The 26,695-nt window shown below is 45.7% G+C and overlaps 1 protein-coding gene across 3 annotated transcripts in view; it reads right to left on the minus strand.

Moving 5' to 3' along the window:
- PTPRG (protein tyrosine phosphatase receptor type G) overlaps positions 1 to 26,695 on the minus strand; it is a 770,883-nt gene that overhangs the window by 105,548 nt on the left and 638,640 nt on the right. For all 3 annotated transcript variants that reach the window (XM_017527402.2, XM_017527401.2, XM_017527403.2), the window contains exons 9-10: positions 9,089 to 9,273; positions 5,338 to 5,446 (exon numbers count right to left, since the gene is read on the minus strand). In XM_017527402.2, the coding sequence (XP_017382891.1) occupies positions 5,338 to 5,446; positions 9,089 to 9,273 (294 nt within the window). The remainder of the gene's footprint in view (positions 1 to 5,337; positions 5,447 to 9,088; positions 9,274 to 26,695) is intronic.

Raw genomic sequence — 26,695 nt, forward strand, 5'->3', positions numbered from 1 at the left:
CCAGGCTGGAGTGCAGTGGTGCGATCTTGGCTCAGTGCAACCTCTGCCTCCTGGGTTCAAGCAATTCTCCTGCCTCTCAGCCTCCCAAGTAGCTGGGACTACAGGTGTGTGTCACCATGCCCAGCTAATTTTTACATATTTTTTAGAAGAGATGGGGTTTCACCATGAGGCCAGGATGGTCTCCCTCTCTTGATCTCATGATCTGCCCACCTCAGCCTCCCAAAGTGCTGGTATTACAGGCATGAGCCACTGCGCCTAGCCCGTTTTAACCAATTTTAAGTGTATTGTTCAGTAGTGTTAAGGTTGTTCCCACTGTTGTATTACTTCTATCCATCTCCAGAACTTTGTCATCTTGCAAAACTGAGACTCTATATGCATTCAAGAACCCATTTCTTCCCTGGCAACACCACGGTACTTTCTCTATCAATTTCACTGCTCTGGATACTTAAGTAGAATCATACCTAGTGGTTCCTTTGTGTCTCACTTATTTTGCTTAGCGTAATGTCCTCAAGCTTCATCCACCTTGCAGCGTGTGTCAGAATTCCCTTCCTTTCTGAGGCTGAATGATATTCCATTGTGTGTACTTTGTTTATCGCTGCATCAGTCAGTGGACACTTGGGTTGCTTTCACCTTTTGGCTATTGCAAATAATGCCAAACAATATGACTTTTTAAAAACCCCATCAAACTTCCTGGTTCTTTCAAAAAAACAACAGTGCTATAAAAAAAAAAATGAAAAGCTGCCTCCTATATACAATGAGAGAGTAGCAAAAATGCTAATTACCAAAATAATAACACTTGTACCTGCTGTGATTTTCATCAAAACCAGAAATGGCAAGTGATCCACGTATATTTGTTTGGCTTGCAAGCTTTTATTAAAAAAACAAACAAACAAAACAGAATTTGCCACCAATATTGTAAATGGTAGCTTTATCTAAAACTCCCAATCTCTTGCTTGTCTGAAAACTCACAATATTGGCAAAACTGGGCTCACCTTCCAGCAGGGCATCATTCAGCTGGGGCTGAGTGTTTGTCACCCCCCTTTAGGTGGCCACATGGTCTCCAATTTCCCACTGATAGTACTCCCCTCATTTGTACATGCCCCCTGCCTGGCCCCATGGGTACTAGAGTTTGCAGCCTTGACCTCATGATACATCCATTTTGCATAGCTGGAAAGTCAAATATGTGTAGAGACAAATGTGAGAAACAGACCCATCTAAATAAAATAACCCTTTAGGTCTTAGATCAAATAAGGCAGCAAAGAAAGCAAATAATAGGGGTCTCGCCCAGCCTAAAGATAGCCTCCCATGATCACTGAGCTGCCCGAAGATCAATACTTCATACTTCAGACAGGTGTGCATGCCTCCCCTAGTTAAGACAGGAAAAAAGGTTCCCAGGAGGAACTACTTAACCTGCCCTTTAAAAGGGGCTCTAACTAATTAAAGCCAAAATACAGAACCGCCACTCCATCAGCATGTGGCTTTCCACTGGTCCTGAACAATCTCCACTGGGGTCAATATCCACGGGGGTCAGTGATAGCCCTGGTGACTAGAAGCTTCTACAGAACCTTTCAGATCAGGAGTGTTTAACCTAGGTTCTTGCCTAATGGGATTTTTCTAAGCTTTCACTGCAATGGTGCCCTTTTTTCCACTATGCATGTAGGCAACCAATCCCAACTGCTTTAGCAGGACCTGCAGCGTTGTCTCTGATTGAAATCTTAGATATTTTCATACTGCCTTAGAGTTGTTGTAGCTATTTTGGAATATCATTGATGTTCATCACTACTCAGAAATCACGGGAGCTAACACACCAGCCACTTGTCATTGAATACCTTAATTTTTAAAAGCACATATATTATTATATCCCAAATGTGTTTCAAATATTTTGACAGCTGTATTGAATATGATTGGTCCTATTCCTATGTATTTTTCTTATTTATCTGAAGCCATTCTGAGAGAGGATTCATGGGTTTTGCCACGGACAGGTCTGTGGCTCAAAGAAGGAGCTTATCAACTCCCATTTTCTATGACTATTGAGAATTGCAAAAAGGCTTTGAATACCTAATCAGTATTTTCACCCTTTTGTGGAAGACTGCGGGTATTTGATAATTTTTACCCTTTTGGGTGGGCCATTGCTGTGTGTTAATGAGTGAGCTTTGCAATAAGAAAACCCAACTCAGCTTATTAGCAGAGGTTTTCTGAAGGCACCCACACCCAAGCCATCATTTCCCTGTTTGTAAAATAACCCCTACTGCACCAGGTGCCATAAAGTGAGATTCGGATGAAATAACTTACGTAAAAATGCTGTGTCACCGTGAGCCATTCTGCAAATATTGCTTGCCATTATTATTGTTATATTTTCCACAGTAAGGTAAACATATTTACTGTAATATTACATAGAACCTAAATAGTGTTATAAATTTATTATGGAGAAACCGAATTATTCTGAAAAAGGAGCTATCTTTTTTCTTGCCCTTTTAAAACTTTTTTTTTTTTTTTTTTTTTTTTTTGGTTTTTGTAGAGACTAGGTCTCACTGTGTTGCCCAGGCTTGTCCTGTAGTGCTGACCACAAACAACCCGCTTTAGCTTCCCAAAGTACTGGGATTACGGGTACAAGCCACTGCACCTGGTCTAAAATGTAAGCCTTAGCAGTTGATTTATTTTGTACATTGGCCTCTACTGCTTATCAACTTCTCCCTGGCTCACTGGAAAAAGGTCAGCTTTAAGATTTAATGTTTTATATTCCCTGCTTGGATGTTGTAAGGGAAGATGCTCAACCCATTGTGAGGAGGTATAAAGAAAGGATCTTACCCCCTATCAACAGAGAGAGAGAAACACCAATACAGAAATGAGTTAACTCACGTCCACCTCTGAGCAAAGCAAGTCTGTAGACGGGGAGACACTGGCCGTTTTCAGCAAGTCATCATGATCAGACATTTAAAATATTCCATGCTATGAACTGATTAGCTGACAGAGCCTTTTTGAATTACATTATATTATAAACATTTAATTTTTCAAAGTCCAGGCAGAAGCCAGGGAGCTCTGGGGCCTATTAATCAGGGAAGGCAGTTCTGCAGATTGTAGGCTCTTGGACGGAGCACATGGGAGGCCTAATCATGATTTATGTGTCCAAAGTTCCAGGGACCCGGCCTCAGCAAGCTCCCAGTCTGGCTTCCTTCGTTCTCCCTCTGCTGGCACAGACCTGGCCTTGGCCTGCAGTCCTTCCTCAACACAGGGAAAGGAACCAATACATTCAGGGGAAAGGTGGACACAGGGAGCATGATTTATTTACGAAAAAAACACAGCTGTGCTCATTTCCATTAGTTTAAATGGAAGGATGAGATCAATGTGAATATTAGCAAAGAATATTTAAATACTAAATGCAAAATCATCTATGCTGGAGGGCTTCTTATCCTAGGTTTATTATTTATTATCTTTATATTCTAATGCTAAGTGGGGGATTTATACACAGTGCCAGTAACTGGCTCTACGTGAATGACTTAACATCCATTCTTTTTTTTTTTTTTTTTGCTTTTTGAGATGAAGTCTCACTCTTGTCCCCCAGGCTGGCGTGTAATGGTGCCATATTGGATCACTGCAACCTTTGCCTCCCAGATTCAAGCCATACTCCTGCCTCAGCCTCCCAAGGAGCTGGGATTACAGGCGCCTGCCACCACACCTGCCTAATTTTTGTATTTTTAGTAGAGGCCGGGTTTCACCATATTGGCCAGGCTGGTCTCGAACTCCTGACCTCAGGTGATCTGCCTGCCTCAGCTTCCCAAAGTATTGGGATTACAGGTGTCAGCCACCGAGCTTGGCCTACCCATGTCATTCTACAAAGACCCTGTGAGGTAGGTACTATGGATACGGCTACTTTTTGGATTGGGAAACTCCAGGTTCAAGCAGTTAAGAAACATTCTCAGAGTTGTGCAACTTCTAAGAGGCAGCCAGGACTCAGACCAGAGGTCCTCACTCCAGAATACTTTCCGGTGCATGCCAGTTCCCAAGGCTATCTTGTGAAAGCTCAGATTCCTGGATAATGCCCCGCGACCCCAGGTAAGATTCTGATGCAGCTGGTCTGAGAGAGGCCCCTGAATGTGTACTTCTCACATGAGGCTTCTAGGGTATCTGCGGCTGCTGGTCCACAACTCACACGCCTTACTGGGTCCCTGCAGTTGTAGGCAAAATTCTGGCACTTTGTAGGGCAAATGTCCAAACCTTTATCAGATCCATAACTCAAAAAGGGTTAACCACTGGCCTGGTTACCCTGGTGTGGGTTTCTTATTTGACAGATAAGTTTTTCCTTAGGGAAACCTGAGGACTTGAGAAGTTAAGGACATGATCAAAGAGGACCTCAGGCTGGCAAAGCAGAGTCCAGCACCGTCCCTACTTCCACGCTGATCTCAGTGCCTGTCATAAACCCAAATCAGCAAACTATGGCCCATGGCTACATAAATAATACTGGAGCCAGGACCAGGACGAGGTTAGGGCAAGTAAGACAGGGTGTATCCTGTCTCTACTTAAAATCAGATATTTTATTCATGAGATTTTTTACATTAATTTTACTTTAAAAAAAAAACCATTAAAATGTTATTCTCTTGATCACTGAATTTTTTGGTGCTCCTTAAACTTTTGAGTGAAAGCACATGTCCCACTTGCTCCACCCTCGTTCTGCCCCTGGACCTTTCTTCTAGTCCCTAAATCATCAGGACCATGTATCTAGATCCCAGGAATCTCAAGGACCCTGCACTCAGCGGGTTGTGTGGCTTGCAAGTTGGAAGGGTGAGGCATGGCTGTTTTGAGCTGCAGTTTTTGAGAGAACAGCTGACTCAATCATGTTAGAAAGACAGAGAGGAGGCTGGGTGTGGTGGCTCACGCCTGTAATCCAAGCACTTTGGAGGCCAAGGCAGGTGGATCACCTGAGGTCAGGAGTTCAAGACCAGCCTGACCAACATGGTGAAACCCCGTCTTTAAAAAAAAAAAAAAAAAAAGAAAAAAAAAGAAAGAGAGGATATTTGACAGTCCAACTTGGAGGTGATTCTGTGATCTGACGCGGCGCTAGACAATGACAGAAAGGCCTGAGTACTTGGTTCCCCACAGTTGGAAAATAACAAAAAATAAAAAAATGCCTTGTTTTTTCTCCCCTCTTCTGCCTACTAAAACCTCCAACCTAAAAGACAGATGTAAATTACTGGGGCTTTCCACATAGGCTTGAAAACCCTACACTGACTCTTTGGCCAGGCTTGTATTCTGCCCAAGCACCTGAGCAGGGAGAAGCGGAAAGCACCGGGAACGAGTCTCAGCGGCACTCCAGGCCACCAGCCGGGAAGCCAGCCTCACCTTGAAACAGCATCGTCTGGCTGAAGTCGCTGCGCATGTCATCCCGGCACACGGCCTGAACTCGGAACAGGTAAAGGCTATCGGGTGAGACGTGGCTAATGGTGGCTTTCTGTGGGAAAAGAAGGAAAAGGCAGTGAGTTAGATTTGAAGGTCAGGGCACACTTTGCATTCTCAAGCTGAACGTGGGCGCCCCAGCAAAGCCTGACAGCCGTGATGTTTCCCTGCTGACTGAAGGCTCACTTTGGAAGGAAGGATTGTTCAAACCTGGCCCGGGAATCTCTTTCTATGAACTTCCCTGTTTCAGCACTAAAATGTGCAGGACACAAGAAAGAATAACATTATTCTTTTTTTTTTTTTTGAGACAGAGTCTTGCTGTCACAAAGCTTCCACCTCCCAGGTTCAAGCAATTAGCCTGACTCAACCTCCCAAGGAGGTGGGATTACAGTTGCCCGCCACCAAGCCCAGCTTTTTTTTTTTTTTTTTTTTCTTGATACGGAGACTTGCTCCATCGCCCAGGCTAGAGTGAAGTGGCGTGACTTCAGCTCACTGCAACCTCTGCTCCCAGTTCAAGCAATTCTCCCATCTCAGCCTCCAGAAGAGCTGGGACTATAGGTGTCTGCCACCAGGCCCAGCTAATTTTTGTATTTTTAGTAGAGACAGGGTTTCACCTTGTTGGCCAGGCTGGTCTCGAACTCCTGACCAGAGGTGATCCACCCACCCTGGCATCCCAAAGTGTTGGGATTACAGGCGTGAGTCACCATGCCCAGCCAACATTATTCCTGATGATGGCTTAGAATGTGTCGTCAGCCCTCTTCATACTCACAAGGCTTGGACTTCTGTTGTAATTCCCGTACCATAAAGTGTAAGTATTTATCCTAGATAGCCTCTTGAAATATCAAGTGTCCCGAATCTCCAGAGCCATGCAGCTTACAACGTCAACAACAAAAAAATCTCGGCAGGTCAGTTCTTTCTTTCCTCTCTCTCTCTCTCTCTCTCACTTTCTTTTGAGACAGTCTCACTCTATCCCCCAGGCTGGAGTGCAGTGGTGTGATCTTGCTGCAACCTCCCCCTTCAGGTTCAAGCAATTCTCCTGCCTCAGCCTCCTGAGCAGCTGGGATTACAGGCACCTGCCACCATGCCCGGCTAATTTTTGTATTTTTAGTAGAGAGCAATTTCACCATGTTGGCCAGGCTGGTCTCGAACTCCTGATCTCAGGTGATCCGCCCGCCTCAGCCTCCCAAAGTGTTGAGATTACAGGCATGAGCCACCACGCCCAGCCAGGCCTGTTTCTTTACAGTTTAAAGGCCTCATTGTCTTTTGATTACATACAGTATGGGGCATGGTGCAAGGAAGAACACCAGGCTAAAGGGCAGAGGGCATGGCCTCCTCATACCACTCATGAACTGCGTTCTGAGCCAGCTATTTCAGCCTCTGCTATCTTCTGTAAAATGGGAGAGGAAGAGGTACTTTACAGGTTCTTGTGAGGATTATACAAGATAGGCCCAGAGGTAGACCACACCAAGCAACAGAAAGAATGCCACTTGGCTAACGTAGGGGTGTCGGCAAACTGTGGCCCACTGTCTGCTTTTATAAATAAAGTTTTATTGGCACACAACCATAGCCATTCGTTTATGTAGGTCAATGGCTCCCTCCACTCTATGATGGCAGGTCGAATAGTTACGCCAGAGACTGCATGACCTGTAAAGCCTAAGATATTTACTATCTGGCCCTGTCCAGAAAACGTTTGCCAACCCCTGGTCAAACATCAGCCAAATCCAGGTCCCTCTTCCTTGCAGTTTCATTCTGACAGCCTTTAAAAATGAGAAAATGGAAACTACCTAAAAAGTAGGCAGCACTTGCTTGCTGAAGAAACAAACAACAAAAGCAACTGATTTTCAAAGACTTCCTAATGGATGAGTTGTCTTATCATCAAAGCGTGTATTCTGGGCCAAGTATAGAAGCAGCTCTGTGCGCTTAACCACCGAGTAGGAGGGGGTTTTCCCGACACAGCTCTTGAAAACCTCTGAACTGGTATTAAAATGTTATTGTGGTCACACCTGCTGCTGCTGCCTTGAAAGCAGCTTCCTGGTGAGAGGGGTAGGCTAGGGCTGTGTTATTTAAAGTTGAGCCTCATTTATCTCTTTTGGAAAAGGTGGGCAGTTACACCTGCCCACAGGTTTGTGGTGAAGATGTGGAAGGGGGACGCCCACTAAAAGATGCTGCTCAAATGATATATACGACTTTCGGGTTTCTGGGCCACAATAACCATGAGCTAGAGAATAGCTTTATTGTCACTAAGTCAGCACTCTTCACTGGTTGAGGAATTAGAAAAATTAATTTTGTGTGTCCCCAAAGGAAATAACCACTCCTAGAAATTCTTATAAGAAAGAAGTTGCTATCAATGCATGTTTTTCTCTACATCTCTCTCTTTCTCTGAAACTAATTTATGCTTCATTCTCTAAACCTCTGACCTCATCTTCTGTTCAGAGTGAAATCTTCACTGCATCTATGCAGGGATGTATTAGAATTCACTCCAAGCCGGTATCTATTCATCTTTGCATGTTTAATTATTTTCCACTTAGAAGAAGAAACTGCTTAAGCGCCTAGATAGTTTCTGCTGATTAATGCAAGCCATCTACTTCAGAAAGAGAAAAATCCCTTATGGACTTCCAGTTGTGACAAGAGAAAGGTTAAAATACATCATAACCTTGGGTGCCTTTCAATAGATTCCTCTCTGATTTCACGAAGCTCATCATTCCCTAATGTGACCCAGATAACAATGTCTGGTGGGGAAATTGAAAATATAAATGGAAATGAAGTAAAAGAATCTTCATCTAAAGAAATACAAAAAGTATTATTCTATAACTGACGGCATGGGCCCGGAGGACTCCGTACTGGGAGAAAAAAAAAGTGCTAACAGTCATTAAGAATCGCACGTGGTGCTACTGCATTTTTTCATCTGCATATACAATTACAGCTTTCATTATTCCAGAGACGTCCTTTGATTAACAATAAATGCAGGGCTTTCTAACCCAAATGTGTCACTTTGAGTTTTTCGGCAAAGACTTAAAGACAGTAGTCGTGGAGAGTTTGCTTTTATGGGGAAGGAGACGGCTTCCGCAAACATCTGCTCTGGAGGGCCTTATTGGGTGTAGCACACTCGTGCAGGTAAATTTTACGAGGAGACGTTGAATTAGACATGTGTAGCTCAAAGTGAGGTCTGATAGTGTAGTATTTGAGTGTCTGAGAAAAGAGATGAAATATGACACAGCCGCAGGGGTTCGGGAGGTACTGGAAATGCGTAAGGCAGAACAAACGTGACAAAGTGGTAGTGGTGACATCAGCAGCAGTAGCTTTCGTAGGGGAAGAGGAGGAGAAGGATTATAATAAATAATAGTTAATATTTATATAGTTATATAGGACCCGTTGAATATTTGCACAGCTCATTTACTATTTATGATAATCCCATCAGATGAAAAGGGCCTAATTGAGGCTTTCTGTCTGTTAATAATGAGAGAAAAAGCAGTCAGTTTTAAAGGACCCAGTCTAAAGAAATGAACGGGCTCTCTGAGTTGTGTAGCTGTTACGTGGAAGGTCAGGATGGTACCCAGGCAGGCTCTGTCTACTCTCCTCCCTGGCACTCTCGAGCAGCCTGGCAAGGGCAGTGCCCACGTTTACCAGACAGGCAGAAAGCTGCAGCAGGCGTCCCTCTCTGCAGTATGTACCCTGAATCGGAGCGTGGGGTTCATACCAAGTCTTTGTCGCTGTCCTTGGTAAATGTCTTCTCCTTCTCGTCCTCATTCTTGGTCCAGCTGTAGGAGATCATGTAGTTCATGATGGGGGGGTGGTAGATGGTCTCTGGCTGACTCCAGGACACCTGCAGTGCCGTCTGGTTCAGAGGCTGCACCTTCATGTGGATGGGTGGAGAGCTGCAAACTGAAGATACACGGGGCTCAGCTCAGGCAGCTGTTAGCACAATGCACCATTCAATCCATGCCCCTAAGGGCTGCAACCTCAAAAAGCTGAAAGAATAATACAGGAGACACCCATACTCCCTTCCCATGGGTCCTTTAATCATTTACCACATTGTTCTCCACTCCCCCCATCTACACACACACACACACACACACACACACACACACACAGACACACACACACACACGGCTGTTTTTCTGCTAGGCATTCTGACACTTCTCCCGTAGATACTCTGTCCTACAGGATTGGGGACACCCTCCTATGGAACCGTAACATCAGTTTCATATCAAAGAAACAAAACATGAATTCAATACTATTGTCTCACATATAGTCCATATTCAAATTTCCCCAGCTGTCTCCAAGAGATCCTCTATTGCCGTGTCCCCCTGACTTCAGCCTCATGGTCCCCCACCTTTTTTTCCATGATGGACATTTTGAAGAAGCCAGGCAGTTGGACTGGTGGAGTGCCCTAACTAAAATTGTAGACGAAATCGCATTATCAACAGGTCTGAGCGTAAATACATAAATTTAAAATGAGACCTTAAATAATTTTAAAGCAAAGTCACATAACGCAAGGATGACTTTCTCTGAACAGCAGAACCCCGTGTAATTATCCTGATGTGGGGTGTAAGGAAAAGTCAGGCTAATTCATCTTCTTATTCCGTGAGGCTGAGAGGTTTAAGGGACACAGTGGATCTAAAGCTATTTACGGACAAACCTATGAAAGTGCTGAGACCTTGGCGGGACTAAATGAGTTATACAAACGATCAACAGGTCCGATCCGGCCGGCCGTAAATGTAAATGTGTAGGTTCCCCGGGGTGGCCAGGCCTCTGTGGCCGTGCTCCTGCCTTCGTGGAGCTGATGGTCCAGAGCAGCGGTTCTCGCCCTCAGCACCTATGACCTCCTGAGCCAGACACTGCCTCACTCTTGGGGGCTGTCCCGTGCACTGTGCAGCAGCATCCCCAGCTTCCACCCCCTAGATGCCAGTAGCACCCCCGCCCTGTCCTTGACTTGTGACAACGAAAAATGTCTCCAGGTGTTAGCAAAGGTTGCTTGGAGGGCCAGTCACCTTCGGCTGAGAACCCCCACTCTAACAGGGGAGGTGGAGGCTCACCAAAATCCCCCACACAGAGCCAAACCTGGGAAGGAAGGTTCATGTCACTGAGCGCTGAGAGCATATGGAGATGAAGGGGGTGGGAGCTGTAAAGGGACCTTCGGGAAGGCCTGAGGAGCTGGAACAAGCATGGAGAAGGCAGGCAGGCAGGGCGCAGGTGTAGCTGCAGTGAGAGGCCTTAGGGCCAGATTCAAACTCTGGCCTTTCTCCACGAGCCCTTGGAGGCCCCCGGAAAGAACTGAGCCCGAGAATGACCCATCCGGTTGGTGCTTTACAAAGATCCCCTGAGCTTCAGCTGAGTGTAGAAGGCCCCAGACAAGCCAAGTGTGGAGGAGGGGGCCTGTGAGGAGGGGCTGTGATGGCCAATTGCTGGAAGGCCAGGGAGGAAGGGCAGGTTCACAGTCAGGAGGGTAGACACAGAGGCCTGGTGATGTGCCAGGTAAGGAGGGCGGGGGAGAGGGAGAGGCAGTGAGGAGGGCCTTCTGGTTTGGGTGCAGGAACGGGGTGAGAAGTAGGTGGGCATCCTGGCAGAGACAGGCCAGGGGACTGCGGCTCGGTTCTGACCGGTTGGCATCTTCCAAAGCCCACCCACATGCTGTGCAGCATGCCAGGAGCCAGACTCCCGTATTTCTTACCCAAGAGCCTCAAACCCAAGGCAGCCCTGGGGAACAGGATGGCTTTCCTGCCAGAGAAGCACAGCCCAGCTTTGAGGACCTGGCTGGCGGAGAAGAGTAGGCTGGTTTGGACAGGGAGGCCACCTTTGGCTCTTCAACTGCGTTCAGTTGGTGAGGTTTGCTTTGTACGACACACACAGGAAGGAAGGGATAAATTAAAGAGGCATTCCCACCGCCCCGCAGAACCCCTGGGAGGCATCATGCTGCTGGCCATGCAAATGCCACCAGAGCAGGGACATCAAACCAAGAATCTGAAGGGAGGCTTCCGGAAACACAAGGGCAGAATGACAGCGTGAGGGCACTAGGTGGCGCCAACCTACTGTTTTTAAATACACCGGCTTCTAAGTGGCTTCATAGTTTCCCAAGACAGAACATGGAGGAGGTGGGGAGGAAATAGCTACACCCCCAGCTTTCCAAATACTAATAACGAACCGAGGAGATGTACATATTGGGAAGCTTCTATATCTCATAATGATGACCATGTCAGATTTCCTAACTTCTCTATCTTTTCTCACCTCCCACCATGTTCTTATTTATCTTCCTTGTTCTGAAACCATTCATTCCCCTGCTCCAAATAGCAATGCATGCTGTATGGGGAAGCATCCCTCTCTCGCAGTTACATCATGCCCCCATAAATAATTCTGTCACCCACATACAGATGCAACCATTCTTCTTATTTTTTGAAATTAAAGTAGCTGGGTTTTACTGTGTGCATTAAGATGATGCATGTTAATATTTTTTAAAAAGGAGCCCATGTAATACAAAAAAGTAAATTAAAAGAAAGTTAAAAGAAAAAAAAATCACCCCAAATCTCAGTGCCCAGAAATAACAACTGTGAACATTCCGGGGTTCCAACATGCAGTTATTTCTTTATACACATGTGAAAGTTCATATACACAATTTGATGGAAATGGAATCGGATGTGGATGGCACTAGAATGTTGTGTTTTGTTTTGAGGTGGGCTCTCATTGTCACTCAGGCTGGAGTATGGTGGCTGGATCATGGCTCACTGCAGCTTCAACCTCCTGAGCTCAAGTGATCCTCCCACCTCAGCCTCCTAAGTAGCTAGGACTACAGGTGTGTGCCACCACACTTGGCTGATTTTTATTTTTTTTAAATAGGGTCTCACTATGCTACCCATGGGCTCAAGTGATCGTCCCTCTTCAGATGTGAGCCACCACGCCTGGCCCCAGAATTTTTTGTTGTGTTTTACTCAACACTCATGGATGTATTTCCTCGTCAGCAAGTAGAGCTTATTTTGAATGATGGTACAGAACCCCAGTGTATTAAAAAATACTGAGTTAAGCTCTCAAAGGAGGTAGATCTGGCCTCACTCTAAGGGAATCACCTGCAAGGAAGGGAATTCTATAACTTAAGGGCCTCCAAGGATGCAGGCTTGTCCCTAAGTACACATCAGAGGAGGAGCAGGAGGCCAGGACTCTGCAGGCTGAGGAGCTACAGGAAGAACAGTCTGATCAGAAATGTCTCTTCCGCATTCTACCCACCATCCTGGGTAATGGCTTTTTCTAGGTATACTAAAGCCAGATTTGGAGGATGCATTTGCAGAGTACTAGGAGGGCCTAAAATAGGGGTTGGCAAACTTTTTCCTGTAAAGGGCCGGATAGTAAATATTGTCGGTTTTGCAGGCCACGTGGTCTCTCGTAGCCACTACGGATTCTGCCTTTGAAGCACAAAGCAGCACAGGTAATGTGTAAACATGAATGAGTGTGGCTGTTCCCCAACAAAGCTTGGTGGACACAAGTTCAATTTTATAGGATTTTCATGTGTTGAAAAATATTCTTTTGATTTTTTTCCCAACTGTTTAAAAATACAGAAACTATTCTTAGCTCATGGCTACTCGAAAGGTGGTGGGGGGTAAGTTTCCGCCCGTGGAACAGTGCTGATCCCATACTGAGACACTGAAGAGAGGCCAAACCCTTATTTGAAACACAACTATCAACTGCATTGTACTCTTGGCACTGAATTCTGCCCCTCAGCGCAGGCTGACAGGCCTGCTCCTGCTTAGATTCTTCCCAGCACTTACTCCTCCACGGAGTTGTATTATTGACTTCATTGACGATCTGTAATTATCTATCTCCCCCACTAGATGGAAGCTCCACAAGGCTGGTGCCTTTTCTGTCTGGTCTGGTTCATTACCCTCGCGTCTAAGACAGTGCCTGGCACGTAGTGGGCTCTCAATCAATATTTGCTGAATGAACAGAAAGTTGGTTGTACATAGAATAAAATCCTTCGTCTTTTCCCTGGTCCACAGGTCCCGTGTAATATGATCCCCTTCCGCATCGTAAACCTCATGCTTGCCATCTTCTTCCTCAAAGACTCATCTCTGGCCAGCCCCCACCCCAGCTCCCTTAAAGATCCGGCTTCAAGGCTGGACAAAGTGGCTCACGCCTGTAATCCTAACATTTTGGGAGGCCATGGTGGGTGGACTGCTTCAGGCCAGGAGTTTGAGAGCAACCTCGGCAACATGTCAAAATCCCAGCTCTATAAAAAATGCAAACATTAGTCGGGCGTGGCGGCGCACACCTGTAGTCCCAGCTCCTCAGGAGGCTGAGGTGGGAGGATCACTTTAAATGATCCTCCCTGGAAGTGGAGATTACAGTGAGCTTTGATCATGTCACTGTGCTCCAGCCTGGGTGACTGAGTAAGACCCTATCTCAAAAAAGAAAATAAAAGAAAAAAATCCAGCTTCAACATTCTGCTTCCCCTCAGGCCGAAGGGCCACCCGTGTTCTCCTGCATTCTCACTGCTTCCGCCTCACAGGGCCCATCACACTGTGTCCTCACCAGCTGCCCGCCTCTTTGTCCCTCTGACTGAGCTGCAAGCATCTCCTGGGCAGGGACCAAGCTCCTTATCGCTGGTAACCTTGGCAGGGGCTCGCATTTCTCTGACGCAATAGGGGATGCTATTTTGAGTGTCCTTCACTGAGGGGAAGTCCACGTACAAAATCAGTGCCACGCAATTCATTCCTGGGGTCACTGCCAGGAGCCTGAAATTTGTTGAGACTCTTGTCTCTGGTCTTTACCTCATGCCTTCTGCTAATAAGAAAAGCAGTCGGTCTACAGAGGGAGCAAAGACCCCAGATGCTTGGCGGCTAGGGGAAAGATACGACCAGACACCTGTCAAAGAACTCACACAAGCGAGCAGGCAGACACCACTGTGCCCGGTGCTGCCAAAGTTCTGCTTGCTCTTTAAGTGATGGAAACCCTTCTTTCAAACAACACCTCCCTCAAAAGTCCAAATAGGAAACAGGCAAAAGCAGCAAAATAGAATTTTCTAGATCAGTCTGGAAGAGCTGGTATAACAGAAAGTGTGGGCTTTGGAGCCAGACCCGTACAAACCCTGTGTGCTCATCTGTAAAATGGGTGAGTAGGGTCCAGCAATTACCTTTCTGATAAGGTTGGGGTGAGGATTACTAGGAAACACTGTGGATAAACCCAAAGTTGTGGGCTGCAGGCCCAGTGGTGCATATGTGGACACACTACATGGCTCACACATGTTTAAAAACGATGTATTGTATATATAAATCTGGGTTTTAAAATTAGGCCTGCATCCATGCATGGCAGTGGTGAGCCGGAGCAGGAGAGCAATCACTTTCTTTAGACGAGAGTGTGTACTCAAGTTTTCTTTTCTTTTGCCATAGCCCCCACCACTCCCATTGCCTCTGCTCAGCCCACTTCCCTGGCAGCTCTCTGACCCCCAAGGCCAGGTGAGTTTTCTACTGGTCGAAAAAATGAACACCAGGAGCACTCTTGAGGGCATACCATAGGCGCCCAATACTTGTACTTTTCTATCTCTTCTCAATGGTCCTTGCAAACTGCACATAACAAAGGGAGTCTGACAGACCTCTTGATTTGTCCTTTTGCACAAAAGTGAAGGCTTTTCACCGTGTGGGAGGTGCCACACCCTGATCTCCAAACAAATATTCCCTGTGAGGTGCTCCTGACATCATCCTTCCCCTTCTCAGGGGCCTGGTTATATTCCCACTGGGGTCTGATTGCCTCTCACCGGCATCTAGACGCCGCTTCTCGCCAGCTCCTGAATTTCTGCCTTCACTCTGAACCACCTTTAATTATGATCCCAGCCTTCGTTAAATAGTGAAGAGGCTTGTAGCAGAGCACCCAAGCTCCTCCGATTCTAAATCAATGTCAGGGATATTTTCTCAGTGGTTTCGCAAGTAAATAGTAGGTTCTCTTCCCCCACCCCATCCTCCTCATTTGAGGCTTTAGATAAACTAATGTGGTATGCTCTGTCTGAAAGTCAGTGGAATTTCCAAGTGCCTTAAACTATCTGGAGTTAAAGGCTCCTCCAGGGGCCTTCTCCTAGCACCTGCCCCCTCAGAGTTTCACACTCGAGGCAACTGGCCAAATATTGATCAGGAGTCAAAGAGACAGCACTGCTCAAACAAAGCAATTTGGTGCAGATTCACTATTTCACAGTGCTTGTCAACACAGATGAAACTGCCACTTCCTGGGTGGGAGGTGTTTGCGACATCATATGCTGCACAGGGGTGGTGTCAGAGGGAACAGCTTAAGCCAGCAGAGGACCACGGGGGAGATGCTTCTTCCTTGGGTACTGCCTGGCCCTGGCGGGGAGAAAGAGCAGGAGGCATCACCTCTTAAAAGCAGGAGGGAACCAGTCAGGTGGAACAGAGCCCAAGCCTTGCCCTAGACTCCTTAAATGCCTGTCATTGCTTTATCACCTTCGAATATGGAATCCTTTAGGGGGAATTTCCAAAGAAATGGCCTCAGGGAGTGATTCTCTTTTTGAAGGGCTGTATCAAAGAGGTCTAGGTAAACACAGAATCCTCCTCAGCAGCCCTCGTAGGACTTCAAACCTGGAATCCTGGTGCTTGGGGTGTTGCCTGCCCCATCCTTGTCCATGTGCTCAAGACTGGCAAACCACATGGAGAAAGGAACTGGGAACGATCGAATCAAAGCAGGACCCCAGCTCCAGTGTAATTTGCATTTCCATCTGAGTCATTTCTAGCTGGAGCTGCAGCTCCCATGCACAGGCTCTGGGCCTGCCTCTGTGCATTCCTCTTGGATCATCCTTGGCACGCAATGCATAACCAAATCCGAGAGCCGGGCTCCATTCTCGCCGTGAAACATGAGCACACTGGGCTCCAGAGAGACCAAGTTACTGGGATGGGCCAAGGAAACAGAGCGGGAGGAGGATGGAGAACCGAAACCAAACCGGCCCGAGTCTGAACCCGAGTGGCCGGGGACTCCATGGAGCAGTCATGTGTGTTCTTGCCCCATACGCTTCCCATAACTGTTTTCCTACCTTCAAGATACTAACAAAGATGTCAGGAGCATTACTGTAAGAGCTTAAAAGGTGAAAGCCATCCCAGCAGGTAAAAAGCCTCCTTCCTGTTCCCTTCTCCCTCATCCTTCCCCACCCCAACTCCCTTCTCTGTTCTAAATGACAAATGAGAATGTGGGGTTTCTTGACAATTTCCAGAGCTGGACGCAGCCCAATTGCCATTATTCCCCCATCAGAAATGCATAGGAAGCTCACGGTCCTTCAAGTCGTCACAGGATGCTGGAAATATACAGATTGCTGCTAGGGTTTCCACCCACCAAGGCCTTTATTCTGTACCACTCTTTTTTTTTTTTTTTAAATTGAGACACAGACTCGCTCTGTTGCCCAGGCTGGAGTGCAGGGGCATGATATTGGCTCACTGTAACCTCTGCCTCCTGGATTCAAGCAATTCTCATGCCTCAGCCTCCCGAGTAGCTGGGATTACAGGCACCCACCACTATACCTGGCTAATTTTGGTATCTTTAGTAGAGTCGGGGTTTTGCCATGCTGGACAGGCTGGTCTCAAACTCCTGACCTCAAGTGATCCACCCAACTCAGTTGGCCTCCCAAAGTGCTGGGATTACAGGTGTGAGCCCCGCGCCTGGCCTATTCTGCGCCATTCTGTACTGACATATTAATAGTAACGAGTCCTATCTGATGAGCCCAGATCTGGGCTGTTAGTACATTTCACAGAGTATGTCATCAAATCGTCACAGTAATTCTGTGGGGCTGCTGGCTCTATCATTACCCTTGTTTTAGAGACCTAGATCTAAGAGGGTCATTGATTCACTCACTTACTCTAGGGTCAGGCTGCTTTGGTTACAGACAAACCAGCTGTGTGGTCTTGGATAAGGCTTGGGTAAAAGCTTCTGGGATAAACGCATGAAATGTACAAATGCACACGGACTGAGATATTGCAAATGCACTGTAAGAAATAGTTACGTTACATATTTGTTCAGCACCTGCCATATGTCAGGGCCTTGATCAGGAACTAGGGATAACGATGAACACACGTGGTCATGGTCCTGACCCCCTGGAGATGACAGTCCAGTGGGGGAACACACATCAACAATGTAATCTCCCTAAAACAGGTTTTAACTTGAGGCTGCTTAGGAGATCTGGATAGAATTCACAGAAGTCTGTGCACTTAGATAGCAAAAAAGTCCACTTTTATTTTCACTAATCTCTAACTAAAATGTAACATTTCCTTATATTTCAAATGTTGGCAAGTGTTACGGGACTTGTGTGATAGAAACCACAAAGCTATTCCTGTTAGATTACAGTGATTACCGATACAGGTGACTCCTGAACAACACAGGTTCGAACTGCATGAGTCCATTTACAAGTGGATTTCCACCCCGAGACAGGACAACAACTCCTCTTCTTTCTCCTCCTCTGCCTACTCAACATGAAGATGACAAGGATGAAGACCTTCATAATGATCCCCTCCCACTTAATGAACAGTAAATACATTTTCTCTTCCTTATAATATTTTTAACAACATTTTTCTTTTCTCTAGCTTACTTTATTGTGAGAATATAGTATATCATACATATCACAGACAAAATGTGTGTCACTCGACTGTCTATGTTACTAGTAAGGCTTTGGTATTAACTTTTTGGAGAGTGGAAAGTTCTATCCGGATATTTGATTGTGCAGACACCCCAACCCCCATGTTGTTCAGGACTCAGTTGTATTTCAAAATGTCCTTGATGTTCATCATTATTTCAACATTATAATGGTTATTAGATCTGCTGCTGGATCTTGTCATTTAATGCCCTCATCAAGAAGTAGATAAATTAGTACATCACAATTTTAAAGATACTTTGAAAATATCAGAGGATAACCGGCTTCCTCTGTAATCTATTAGATTTTATTTTAAGCATCTAAAACCATTAATATGGGAAGAGGCTAAAGGGGTCCTTGGCACCAAAATGGTTAAACCCATCCAGCACTAAGGAATATATAATTGCATGCTTTTAAGGAAAACGTTATGGTAGTTCTGTAGAAAGGTTTAATAAGGAACCCTGACCTAAACCTGGGGAGCTGCTGAGCACAGTCTGAACTGAAATCTGAAGAATGAGTGGGTGTTTATAGAGGAAAGAGGAAAAAAGGAGGTTTGGGTGTGTCAGACAGGAAAAAAACTGTATGTACAAAGGCCCTGTGATGGGAAACCTGAGAAGGAAACTAGTGTGGCCGGGGAGCAGGGAATGAGGAAGACAGCGGTCCAAGGCCAGGTCTCAAAGCTAGGAAGTGCTGGAGCTGGGGTTCATCCCAGGGTGGATTTGGCTGCCGAGGCCAGAATTTGCTGGCTACCCAGCCACCTTCTTCTGAGGAGGAACCCCGGGGCAGAGCTGTCCTAAGTGCGAGGACAACTGCTTTCAAGTTTTAAATCCACGGTGTCTTCACTGATGCCACCTGTTACCCACGTATTTTCTTTTACACAATACAGTGACATCTCCTCCCTTTCCATGAACAAGCCCTGAATTACAATTCAGTTTGTCAGCAAACAAATGAGTATTAGATGTGCTCTGTGCTGCAATTACCATGGAAGAAAGCAAATTTGAAAACTGTTTCTTATCCTGTTGGCTGTCCCTGCTGTGCATGTAACAGAGCTACATGCTTAGAAAACAGTAATAGGCAGTATCTGGGAACGCAGAGGCAGAAATTCAATTCTCCAGTTCAAGCACTGGTTTTGACTTTCCCACATTATGCTACCCCTGACCTCTCCTACCTCCTTGGATTCTTTTTTCTACATGATATCCCTCTTCCTGAAAGCTAAAAACCATGGGAGGTGTCCAAGTCCTGCGCAGGAAAGAGCATTGTTCAGCTCAGCACTCAGGGAGGTGACAAAGTTCAGGATGATGCATATTCCCAGCCTCAGTTGGTAACAGCTGCCTGCATCTTGGCCACTGGGTGGAAGGCTGGATTCCATGTACCCTGGGGCCCTTCCCTCCCTTTCAACTTTATGATGCTGTGATTTCCTGCTAAGAGAGCGAAGTGGACCTATCCCACTTTAATTGAGCACAGCATCCTTCCCACATGGTGCTTCTGAACTTCCCCTTCTCCCATGTCTTGCCCTAGTGAAGGGCTCCAACTGAGGGTCTGAATCAGAGACCTGGCTGCAGAGCTCGGGTGGGTAAATGCCCAGTGTCCTTGCTTCATAGCGATGTTTTCCTCCTGTTTCCCACTGCGGAGATAATGTTGTAGTCCCCTTTATTCAAGAAATGGCTAGGTCACCTAAAATACAGCTCTAAATCTGCCCTTAGCAATGCAAGACTGGTGTGTAAACACCATCCAAGATCTAAGATGCCATGAGCTATCTTTATCAGTGATCCCAACAGCCATGTCAAGAAACCAACCAGTGACCCACACAGATGGCTCTAGGCAGTATTTTATATAAAGAACTGATTCTAGGTTATTACGATGCAATTAGTTAAGGTGCCCTCATTTGTTTTCCATCTGGGCCTTAAAATAATTTCTCTTGGAAACAGGTAATCTGCTCGGCTTGGTTCCTACTATGCATAAAAGTACTGTCCTGGCTCATGTATGGCATTCACCTGTTAACTCTGGATCTCTGCCACTTCTCTGACCACTTGCTACTCTTATGTTGTCCGTTCTGGCTGAGTGTGGGTGAGGTGGTAGGATGAGCTCCAGTGTTTGGATTCTAGCCTCATTTACATCCCCAGATGTGGCATCTGAACCAACGGATCATTTGGTAAGGATGGCCCTATCTTGTATGGTTTCAGGGTCTCCCACACCTGGGTACTGCCCTCAGGCCAAGACTTGGTCAAAGGGACTCAAGAGAGGAACAGGGAGCCTGTCAGTTGCACGGAGAGACCAGACCATGAGCAGGCACTGCCCGATAGTGAGCCCAAGTGGAATCATCGGGTCAGCACATGGCAGGGACTGAGCCACACGAGTCTCTTGGCTGCCCCTGGCAAATGGGTCCCTATGCTTTGCAGCTGGTGGGTGAAAACAAGTTTTAAACAGTCAGCACATACCTCACCGAGAAGGCCCCTCTCTTCTGAGAAGACTTTCTTGGTGCCAGCCTGGAAGCAAAGGAATGCAGAGCTCTGTGCATTTGATAATACCTGATAACATTTAGTCTCAGACATATAGGCAGCGCCTTCTCAGCACAGGCAGAGATTTGAAATGTGACAGCCAAGATACTCATTTCTGTCCAAGCCAGTGCTTTGGAATCACAAAACCAGTCAAGAGAGCTTGTCAGGAGTGAGGCCAGCAACCAAAACAACCACTGGCTGTGCCGAGAAGGAGTAAGAAAAGCCTGACTCAAGAGGATGCCACACGGGGCTCCCACTTCTGTGTCTTAACAGCTGTTCTTTGATTTTTCAGGCTGCAGGGCCAGGGAGGTAGAGACCGTTTCTTATGCCCTAAGAAAGTAAGGATTCTGTGCATACTCCTGGACAGGTACCTGAAAAAAACCAGCTTCAACCAACCTGTGTTTGTTTGAGGAATAATGAGTGGGGTGAACGGGGGAGATACATGGTTTGTCTCCCAGCTAGATACCTCCTGTGGCTCCAAGTAGAGGCACACCAACGTCATGTTTCACAGGCTGTGAATGCCAGTTAGTGAGAAAGGGGAAGTGTGCTGTTCTGGAAGGAAGGAAGCTGTTGGCCTTTATTAATTTCCAGATTGTTGTTCACAAGCACCATGGTGCCCACACAAATAAACCCGATGTCAGAGAAGATTTTTCTAGTGCACAAAGAAATGCAGAAGCCAGAGGTGGGTTGCTAAGCCGGCCTTGAAGATCCAACTCTGCCTACCTGACTGGAGATGGAGAAGATGAAGTACTTAGGTCATATTTATAAAATGTGGAAATGATAGATGGCCCCTGGAGTCTGCTCCCAGTATCAGCTCAACCACTCCCAAGCCATAATGGCCAATTCTGCCTGGGAGTATCCTGACACTTTAAGTCATTCCATTCTCTGCTTTTTGGCTGTTCCTTGAGGCAGACAGAAAAGCCCTCACTCCACGTTTTGTTGAAATGTATGCTTTCATCCAAGGTGGCTTTTGGTCAGAGTAAAAGGTGGTTTCCCCAATCCCAGGAGTCTCTCTGATTTCAGGAAGTAGCACTGACATGAAATCCTACTTCAGATGCCTGGAAATGCTCCCCAGTAGAAGCACTCAGCCTGGGCTACATCGTACATGTCCCAACTGTGCCAATGCTTTTGGTAAGAATTTTTTATTCCTGGCCACCTGGTATGTATAATCCATCCATGCATTCCCTCCATCCTCCCATCCATCCCTGGATACATGCATTTATCCACGCAGCCATCTATCCTCCCATCCATCCATGGATCCATCCGTCTGTCCGTCCATCTGTCCATCTGTCTTTCCAACCAACCAACCACCCATCCATCCATCCATCCATCCATCCTCCCTCCCTCCCATCCATTTTGGATCCATGTATCCATCCATCCTCTTATCCATTCATGGATCCACATTTTCATTCATCCATCCATCCACCCACCCACCCACCCAATCTAATAATATTTACTGAGGAGTCAATAGTGATCATAGCGCCCTCTCTCCCATAAAAATAGAGAAAAGAAAAACAGTCTCACCCCTCATGGAGCTTATGGGGTAGTGGGAGAGCTAGCTATTAGGGGAAAAAATCACATATCACATAATTGGATGTAAAAATCCAACTGTGGTAAGTACTATAAGGGAAAGGTACCGGTGCCTTGAAACAAGTGTCTGGGTCAAGGCAGTCAGGTAACTTCCTGGGGGAAGGGACTCTTGAGCTGAGTTATGAAGGCTGAGGACGGGTCAGTTAGGTTCAGAGGTGGCACAAGGGCCTTCCAGATAGAGGGAACAGCCTGCTGGGACTGCAGAATGGCTGCTGAACTGAAGTGTAGGATGCCAAGGGAAGAAAAGTACAAGATGAGGCTGAGGAGGGGGACAGGATGTGATGTGTGGATGACCTTAAGGAGTATACATTTCATTAGAAAGGTTTCAACAAGTTCGAACATCCCGGCTTCACACTTCTAACAGGAAGAGGGCATGGAACCCTTATTCTGAAATACGTTCTCCAATGATCATGTCACATATAACAGGTTATCTTGGGCATACAAAGAGGCTACTGCTGACCGACAGATAAGAAGACAGTTATTTGCAGAGTAATTGCCATGTCCAAGATCCTACACTATAAGTCTCATTTAAAAGGCCACTGGCTGAGGATGAGAGTGCGTGATTATTATCTCTATGTTATTATTATTTTTTGATACAGGGTCTCACTGTGTCACCCGGGCTGGAGTGCAGTGGGCATGATCATGGCTAACTACAGCCTCAACCTCCTGGGCTCAAGTGATCTTCCTGCCTCAGCCTCTTGAGTAGTTTAGGGACTACATGTATGTGCTTCCCTGCCCAGCCAATGAAAAAAGAATTTTTTTTTTTATAGAGATGGGGTCTCACTGTTGCCCACGCTGGTCAGGAACTGCTGGTCTCAAGTGATCCCCCTGCCTTGGCTTCCCAAAGTGTTGGGATTACAGGCATGAGCTACTGGGCTCTGCCTTATTATCTCTGTTTTAGAGGCAAAGAAATAGAAGCTTAGATAGTAACTTGAGCAAGGTCACAAAGGAGTGAATCGTTCCTAGAATTGTAGTCTAGGTTTGCATGAATCCCAAGTCTATATTCTAACACTGCCTTATCCTGTCTTATCATTTCTTCATTCATTCACTTAGCATTGACTGTGCACCTGCTATGTACCAGGTACCGTGTTAGGCCCTCCTGATCCAAGGACCCACAAGATCTTCTGCCTAAATGGCCCCACAGTGCAGATCAAGTGGATGCAGGACTCCCAGGACTGACCCTGTGACCAGGGCCTCAGTACCCTATGTCCTGAGCACCCAAGATCACCTGACAAAATAGATAAAAGCCAAGCAGATAAAGACTGAGCCCAATGATTACTTTTAGGAAGGTAAGAGCACCTGATTCCCACAAATACGTTTAGTTTTAAAGCTCCTTCATTCAGGGAAGGAGTAATAGACTATGTTACTCAAGTCATCTCAGAACATCCAAAACACAGAGGCCACCACTTGTGGATTCCTGTGGAAGATGGCGGTCCCTCAGACAATGGAAACATTACTGCATTTGGACATCAGAGGATCTTGGTTCACATCTGAGCTCTACTGCTTTCTGGCTGAGGGGCTCTGAATGATTCCCCTACCCTCTCTGAACGTTAGCCCCTTCCCTTGCTAAAGAGAAACTATAAAAACTCCATTTCTCTCCTTGCTGACCCCATCCATCCCTCCATCCAAACTGTTAGTAAATTCCCAAATCCCTCCTCTGAAGTCCTTCCCTAACTGATCACTTCCACCTTTACTATGATCATCCTCATCCAACCTGTGCTATTGCTATCAGTCTCTTGCAGGTCCTGTAGACGCCAATACAAGTCCTCTGCATGCATTCTCCACACAACAGCCAGAGTGATGGGTTTACAGACTGTTCTGATTATTCCAGAGCACTGCTTAAAACCCTCCAGAGCCTTCCCATTGCTGTAAGATCTTAGCTCCTAACAATCTTAACTCTTCCCCAAGAGAAGTCCCTGCCAGAGTTTCTCTTACCTACTTCTGCGGCTGCTTTTCTCTGATCTTGCTTCCCCTTTGTTTACCTCGCTCTAGGCTGGATCCCATGCCTCTGGGCCCTTGCAAATGACCTTCTTCTCCAGATCTCTGCAGGCTGGCTCCCTATCCTCACCTGCCTTATCCCAAGAAGGGCTCCTCCCGATTATCTCACCTCACTCTTCTGCTCTTAGCACAGGACTTGATTTGATTCCCTTTGGAACAACACTGAAGTCCATCATTAGCTGACTTGTCTATTTCTCCTTTCTAGAATGTAAACTCCATGATCAAGGACTATCCCTTGGTCACCTTTATTTCTAGTGCCTAGAACTTGTTTGTAGTAGATGCTCAATAAATATTCAATGAATGGAAAGTGAATCCTGGCAGAGGTTGTTCTGAGAATTAAACAAAACACCTACGAATACAAAATGCTAGCAGAGCATCTGGCACACAAAAACCTCTTCCTAGACTTTCTCTTTCATTTTTAAGAGATGTAGGCTCACTATGTTGCCCAGGCTGGCCTCAAACTCCTGGGCGCAAGCGATCCTCTCGCCTCTATCTCCCAAGAAGCTGGAACTACTGGCAGGTACCACAGTACCCAGCTCTCTTGCTAGCCTTTCTAACCATACAAGTATTTCAGGTACAGCTCCTAGAGTCAATAAGCTTTTCAAAGCTATACAAAACTGTCTGACACATGAAAAAAAATTTACTAGCTACAACAATTGAAACAAAGTATTTAATGTTACAATAAAAGTCTATAGAATATCGACATTACATCAACCAATCAAATGCAACTTAATCCTCCACCAGGATTTGTTTTTCATTCATTGACTATTTATATTTACATAAACTTACAGTGATCATGAAATGTCTGAGCATTTAAAAACAACGTAGCAGGACCTTCAAAAGTATGAGAGTCTAGAATGTTCCAAGGGTCTTGAAACAGACCCCCCCCTTTTTTTTGTCTTCTTTCTTAAACACACAAGGTTAAAAAAGAATGACACATCAGTTATTTTTGAAAGAAGGAGGTTAAAAACTCCTCACGAGGGCTGCATGAAAAATGTGTTTTTCTTAGCACTTTCCCATGCTGAAAGTTTCTGCCGGTAACAAGATAACTTTTTGGAAGTTTCTGGGAGGGCAGCCGCCTACAAAGGCATTAAGTGTTCATCTGAGAGCTTCTTTTAATAAGATAAGTAATTCAAGCTCATTAATCTGGTGAGTAGAAATGATTAAAATGAAAATAGAACAACATTAATATTTTCTCCCCCAATAGCAGAAAACCATGATTTCAATGTCAAACTCCTTTTTAAAGCAATCATGGATTTATTTCTTTGTTTGCTAATTTGAATAGAAAATGTGACCCTCTTTCTCAATGTACTGATATTTAAATAGGCTAGTTACTCAGGCATTCTTGCACAGTGGCATATGTCCTTTAAAACTGCTTTTAATCAAAACAGGAAGCAAGGTTTAGAATTGAAAACATCGCTAAAAAAGAGATCCCTCCATCAGCAGAGGCAAAAAACATTCACAAAAAAAAAAAAAAAAAAAACAAAAAAAAAACACATGACATTGGCTTAGGAGCCCAGAGGGCACACAGGCAGCCCGGTGTCCTCTCCATTTCCTTTGCTTTTATCACATTATACAGTGTCATTTTAATTAAGCCATCAAATCAAATTATCAGATCAAGTAGTTTTGATTCCACTGTGGTTTGAACAGGTTTGGTTAAATTAATAAACCATATGTTTCATGTTGTTGGAAGGAAAGTTATTTTTCTCTGTTCACTGTTCCAAAAGTCTTCACAATAGAGAGTATTCAGCACTTAATCAGCAAATGCTCTTCCCTGTGCCCGGGATGTGTTGCAGAATAACTGAAATGACAGCCCATTAAATCCTAAAGTCTGTCCAAGTTATTTACCGACAAAGGGCAGAGTGGCAAATCGGGTGTCCCTTGAACAATCCACCAAGCCTAAATATTGTTTCCATTTACTGGAACTAAAGCTTTATATTTTTTATGGATGACATCCATATGTAAGTCCTTCGGCAACAATATAATATTAAGATGACTTTTCCCCTATTCCTTTCTTGTCTTAAGTGGGGCCTTGCCTCTTGTGCTTGGCACTGAAAGGCTGGATTCTATATTCTTTATTCCAGGAGGTCCAATCATCCTGACAAAATACAGGTGCATGAACACAGGCCCCCACCACTGGCTGCTCAAGTTCACGATCACAGCCAGGGGAACAGCAGAGGCAGGGAGCTATATTTGGTCAACTGAGGCTCTGGTTACCCCTCTGATGTGAAAAGTGACTGGATGTTAAAATGAATTGGTAAGCTGGGCGCGGTGGCTCAAGCCTATAATCCCAGCACTTTGGGAGGCCGGGGCAGGTAGATCACGAGGTCAAGAGATCGAGACCATCCTGGTCAACATGGTGAAACCCCGTCTCTACTAAAAATACAAAACATTAGCTGGGCATGGTGGTGCATGCCTGTAATCCCAGCTACTCAGGAGATTGAGGCAGGAGAATTGCCTGAACCCAGGAGGCGGAGGTTGCGGTGAGCCAAGATCGCACCATTGCACTCCAGCCTGGGTAACAAGAGTGAAACTCCGTCTCAAAAAAAAAAAAAAAAAAAAATGAATTGGTAAGTGGGTGGTCCCCATGCTAATAAATCTCTAGTTGGTCCTAGGGTCT

This window comes from Cebus imitator, unplaced genomic scaffold (assembly GCF_001604975.1).
Source record: "Cebus imitator isolate Cc_AM_T3 unplaced genomic scaffold, Cebus_imitator-1.0 Scaffold48, whole genome shotgun sequence".
In the NCBI taxonomy this organism is placed as follows: domain Eukaryota; kingdom Metazoa; phylum Chordata; class Mammalia; order Primates; family Cebidae; genus Cebus; species Cebus imitator.